The sequence below is a fragment of the Acanthisitta chloris genome, unplaced genomic scaffold, assembly GCF_000695815.1.
Source record: "Acanthisitta chloris isolate BGI_N310 unplaced genomic scaffold, ASM69581v1 scaffold7708, whole genome shotgun sequence".
In the NCBI taxonomy this organism is placed as follows: domain Eukaryota; kingdom Metazoa; phylum Chordata; class Aves; order Passeriformes; family Acanthisittidae; genus Acanthisitta; species Acanthisitta chloris.
In genome coordinates, this window is record NW_008686390.1 from 468 (window position 1) to 682 (window position 215).

The 215-nt window shown below is 65.1% G+C and overlaps 1 protein-coding gene across 1 annotated transcript in view; it reads left to right on the forward strand.

The window, feature by feature from the left end:
- Positions 1-215, forward strand: part of COASY (CoA synthase) — a gene marked incomplete at both ends in the record, with an annotated part of 2,274 nt that overhangs the window by 463 nt on the left and 1,596 nt on the right. The window contains one exon of the mRNA XM_009080095.1: positions 1-87. Within this exon, the coding sequence (XP_009078343.1) occupies positions 1-87 (87 nt within the window). The remainder of the gene's footprint in view (positions 88-215) is intronic.

The window sequence follows — 215 nt, forward strand, 5'->3', positions numbered from 1 at the left end:
GGCTGCTGGGGACGCTGCTGCAGCCCGTGCGGGTGAGGGGAGCCCAGAGAGCCACAGCTGCAGTGGGACTGTGTGCCCAGGAGGAGGGTTGGGTGCTTTAGGAGCCTCGGGAGCCTCGAAGCTGGGAGGGCTGTGTGCCTACTGCTCTTAGGGCCTTTCACACCCATCTCCTGGCCGGAGTGACCGGGATCCTTCTCCAGCAAAGCCCTATCCAC